The sequence below is a fragment of the Anneissia japonica genome, unplaced genomic scaffold (genome assembly GCF_011630105.1).
Source record: "Anneissia japonica isolate Jap-2015-1 unplaced genomic scaffold, ASM1163010v1 scaffold997_len2565447_cov190, whole genome shotgun sequence".
Taxonomy (NCBI): Eukaryota; Metazoa; Echinodermata; class Crinoidea; order Comatulida; family Comatulidae; genus Anneissia; species Anneissia japonica.
The window spans coordinates 932-5984 of record NW_022696369.1 but is presented as its reverse complement, the minus strand read 5'-3'; the positions used below and the strand labels follow the sequence as shown (position 1 = coordinate 5984).

General features: G+C 31.3%; 1 protein-coding gene across 1 annotated transcript in view; it reads right to left on the bottom strand.

Moving 5' to 3' along the window:
- LOC117101931 (MAM and LDL-receptor class A domain-containing protein 1-like) overlaps window positions 1–4562 on the bottom strand; it is a gene marked incomplete at its 5' end in the record, with an annotated part of 32422 nt that extends 27860 nt beyond the window's left edge. The window contains one exon of the mRNA XM_033242044.1: window positions 4472–4562. Within this exon, the coding sequence (XP_033097935.1) occupies window positions 4472–4562 (91 nt within the window). The remainder of the gene's footprint in view (window positions 1–4471) is intronic.
- Window positions 4563–5053: the final 491 nt, after the last annotated feature.

The window sequence follows — 5053 nt, the reverse complement described above, 5'->3', positions numbered from 1 at the left end:
ATATACACCATTTTAAAAATTTGGACCAATTTATGTGTAATGGACCAGCAGACTCAGTTTACACGTAAAAACTAATAATGTCAACCCATTTTAATTTTTTTTACCTATTTTACGCATACAATTTAACTAATGTGGACCCATTTTATTTTAATTTTGACCCATTTTTCATGTATATAAACTGAATAATGTGACTATTTTAAAAATAGACTCATTTTACACCTAAAATCTAATGTGGACCCATCCCATGGTTAATTTTTAATGTTTATTTATAAAAATTGAATGAAAATTAAGCAGGACAATCCCAATTGTCCTAAATAACTGGCTACGGCATTAAACACTCTGTATTTGCCCCAATACAATGCCAGTCTCTATCAGTTATAACTTAAAACAAAGTATACTACAGATATATAATCTCACTTTCCTCCTATTTTTATGGAATTAATTGTAGTATACCTCTTGATGCATAATACACAATAAGAAATTTCAATTCATTAATGTGTGAACTTTCAACCCTGACTGCATGCCCATGGTTAAAAGTGTCTTTGTTTCAGTATGTACCAGTTGGCCTAAATATATTATACGAAGCATTATACATTTATGCCCCTATTTTAAAAGAGGATATTGCAAAATAAAATCCATGTACTGACACAGATGTTAGGTCGATAGTTACCGAACAGTTTTACCTTGATAGTCAATGGCATACAGGTACTATTATAAGTTCTGTCCTCAATGTGTGAACAATATAAATAAATATATCAATATCAATTACAGCTTTAGAAAAGTAAATACAGTTTTAACGTTAACATACCACTTTCTGAATCCAAAGTGTAATCCTCATTCGGTAGATAACTGGGATAATAATAATGATAAAAAAAATAATATGATCCAGCTTCCCTATGTCTCCATCTGGATTCTTCCATCGATGTAAACCCACAAAGATCGGAATTTGACTCAAAATCACAATTTAATTCTGATAAGGTTGACGATTGAGTTGGAAGCGGTGCTGAAAAAATAGATTAAACAGTACAGTAATAATAAAGACGAAAATAAAACGTAAGAGACAGACCTTTTGTAATCCAAAATATATATTTGATATTCAAAATAACTATCGTTATATTTCAGATACTGTGATATATATATACGTTTAAAGTATTATGGTGAAAATGTTCAAAATATCCAGAAAATGCAATAAAATTGCTTTGGGCAAGCCTATCTCGCGAAATGACACTAGGGTCCACACTATTTCCCTTATTCCCTTTTTGCGATTTTTCTCATTCCTTTATTGTCGTCGTGGTTGTTTTTCCTTTATTTCTCTTTTTTCTCAAATTTTATTGTTTTGGTGTTTGTTCTGTCATTTTTTTAATATCTATATTTCTATTTGGCTTTTTGCAGCAGTAGCTGGAACAACCATTGTTTTTGTTCTGTTTTTTTCTTTTTTCTTCCATATCGTTTTTTTGTTTTTGTTTTTTTTTGCACTTGGGTTTTCCGTCACACCATGAACAGAGACCGAGGCGCCCATGATCCTCCAGATATCTACAACGATCTCATAATGATTTCACCTGTCCGAGTCCCGCACTATCTCCAAACATCGGAGAACATACGACGACGTCGTCATCGACCAACTCATGTTGTCATGACCATTAATGTGTAACACCTGTTAAAGTCAGTTGAAAAAGAATTGTGGTACAATTCGAAACGTCTGAGTAAGTACGTTTTTTATTCCAATGGTTTTTACAAAAAAGAAATCAATAACTTATCTTATTACCAGTAAAGCCATTTAAGCCAGGTTTCCATAAAAAGTGCTACACCCTGTCGTCAAATCCTATGGCGGCGCTGATTGGTCAGTTGAATCAGAAAGCGTTCCCGATTGCGTCAGGGACAGCTATGCAGTGCAAGGATTGCATTGAAAACGCTGTAGCGACTGATTCGCGTCTCTATGGAAACCGAGCTTTAAACATCAGCACTGCACTAAATACATTTTTTTTTTCATAGGACAATATGCGTGGGAAATTTATAAAAAGGAGCATTATGATATTGGTGTAGGTATGCAGCACTCTCGGTTTTTGTTTTGTTTTGTTTGTTTGTTTGTTTTTTTTTCTTACATATACTTTTTCATTATCTTTTTGCAATTGGGTTATTCCACCCGAACTTTGGTGACTTTCAATGGTTGGTTCCTTTCCAAATTCTGTCGAAGTATAGACCATATATCAAGGATGTGCCTCCTAATATTTCGTGTCAATCTGAAGTGGGGTGTGGATGTGAGGACCAATTAAAGAGATTTATAGGCAAACACTCTATACCAGATATTTAAAAAACTGGTAAACTGACCTGAATACAACTTTTGGGAAGTGTAACCAAGTTACAAGTGAAGACATTATTATGTATTGGTGACGATCCAGTTTAGGGTTTTGATTTAAAATTAAATTTCTGACATCCAAGACCTAAATATCTGTAAAAATTATGCAATGGGTCATAACAGATATCCCAAAAATTGATTAACTGATCTAAATGAAAATTTCTGGGGGGGAAAAATATGTTACGAGGAAGAAATTATTAAATTTTAGTGGCGGCGGTGTGAATTTGAGGGTCACTTAATGTGCAAAGGTCCCATACCTAAATATTTATAAAGTATAATGTACTTAAATGAAATTTTCTAGTATAGTTTGTCATATTTTAATAATGAAATGTTAAAACTTTGGTTACGATCCGAAGTAGGATGTGGATATAAGTACCATTTAAAGAATATTTTTGGACTGGTGATTAAATTATATAAACGTAAGCTGCGTTAACTAACGCGTTTCAAACTAGCTGAAACTAGGTTAAACGCAAAATTACAGTGAAATGTATGAACAGATTTTGCTCTCAATCACTGAATTACCATTATATTACTCAAGGTAGATGAACTGAAATTGCACTTGCCTACACAAGGTCAACTCATATAGCGTGCAATGGTTATGAGACTCGATGTACCTCGGTACTACCATTGCAGCAAGTCTCACTAACGTCGCGTTAGTTGTGAACTTGATCTTCATTTTTGTTTAACTTCCTAATGTTTTTTAGCACAGTACTATAGTATTTTTGTTTTTCGTATTTTTTTTACTTTATACATTTTAATGACTTTTTTTTATCAATAACTTTGCCTCTCATTATAGCAATGAGATATGCATGAACAAGGTTTGCTTTAATCACTGAATCGCTATGAACTAAAAACAAACTAACTTAAGTAGGGTCGACTCATACAGCACGCAGTGGTTATGTGTCTCTAATTCAGCCTCGCTATTACCAGTGCAGCTATAGTTCGAGTCTAACTAACGTCGACATATTTCCCCTTTTATTTTTACTAGCCGTTGTCTTTTTCGAATTTATTTTCTTCTTCAATCCCGTTTTCCTATTTTTTGCACAGAGTTTTTCTGAAGGCACTTAGGTCACTTTCCGCGCTTGAATCTTCTTCAACTAATGTCCAAGCAAAGACCATATCAACGATGTGCATATTAAATGATAACATCTTTTAAATATTACCAGTCATAGTTTGTGTTTTTTTTTTTTACGTCGAGTTGATTTTATTTTATTTTAACTTCATATTCTTCTTCCTAATTTTCTGTATGATTTTATTTTTGTTTTTCGAGTGACTACGTTAGACATTTTAAATTTCAACATTACTCTCATTGTAGCAAAGAGGAAAGCCATATGTTCTGTTTTACAAACAGACATAGTAAGTCTGGTTGTTATTATTATCAAAATAATTGCATTAAAAAAACAACAATAAATGATGATGATGATGATGATGATGATGATGATGATGAAGATGATCATCATCATTATTATTACCAAAATAATTGCATTAAAAATACAACAATAAATGATGATGATGATAATGATGATGATGATGATGATGATGATCATCATCATCATCATCATCATCATCATCATCAACAACAATATCATCAGCATGAACATGATGATGATAATAATAATAATAATAATGTTAAATATGTCATATTTGGAGAAGCATTTTAAAGGCCTAAACTTGAGAATGACAATAATAATAATGATAATATAAATAATACTGATAATATTACTATTTCGTGGGTCTTCGTTATTGATAATATCAATAATGATGGTAATAATAATATAATTATATTTTTAATTAGTAGAATTTAAGATTGTCAATGATCATAATGGTGGTGGTGATGACATTATGAATATCTCAGAACAAAATGAATAATTCATTCGTAATAAAAGTTTCTGTTTACTGTCGTGAGTGGTAGCAAGCCATATGTTCTGTTTTACAAACAAACATAGTAAGTCTAGTTATTATTATCAAAATAATTGCATTAAGAATACAAAAATAAATAACGATGATGGTGAAGATGATGATCATCATTATTATTATCAAATAATTGCATTAAAAATACAACAATAAATGATGATGATAATAATAATAATAATGTTAAAGATGTAATTAACTTACTCGATTGGCACTCTCCATCGTAGACTTCCAAATTGTCTATACCGATGTAGGAATTAAACGGAATCGATCCAACAGTGGCCTTGAATATGACCTGAAAATCGGAAAATGAGACAAAATGAATAATTCATTCATAATAAAAGTTTTTGTTTACTACCGTGAGTGGTAGCAAATACAGTTTTTATGGAACAAAATAGATTGTTTACAAATTAAAAATATACTAATTTTTTTTATGATGAATTGGCTATTTTAAATAAGCGAAGTCTGCAAAAGAAGTGGTGAGAAGGTGTAGTCTGAAAAAAATCAGTATAATAGAGGGACACTGCCTCTACAAGGATGGAAATATCACAAACCTTAATCAAATCCAAATTTGCAATATTTATAGGGAAAAATGATTATAACTAGAGATTATGTTTAAAACAACATGAAATAGTCAGCCATTCCTGGTAAATTTTAGCTCAATTGAATCATAACAATTTTACCGGTAAATTTTAACTTTACTCTCACTCTCTATCAGCACACAAACGGTGAATGTCTTTTTATTCAGTAAGATGAAATGATGTAATAATAATAATAATAATAATA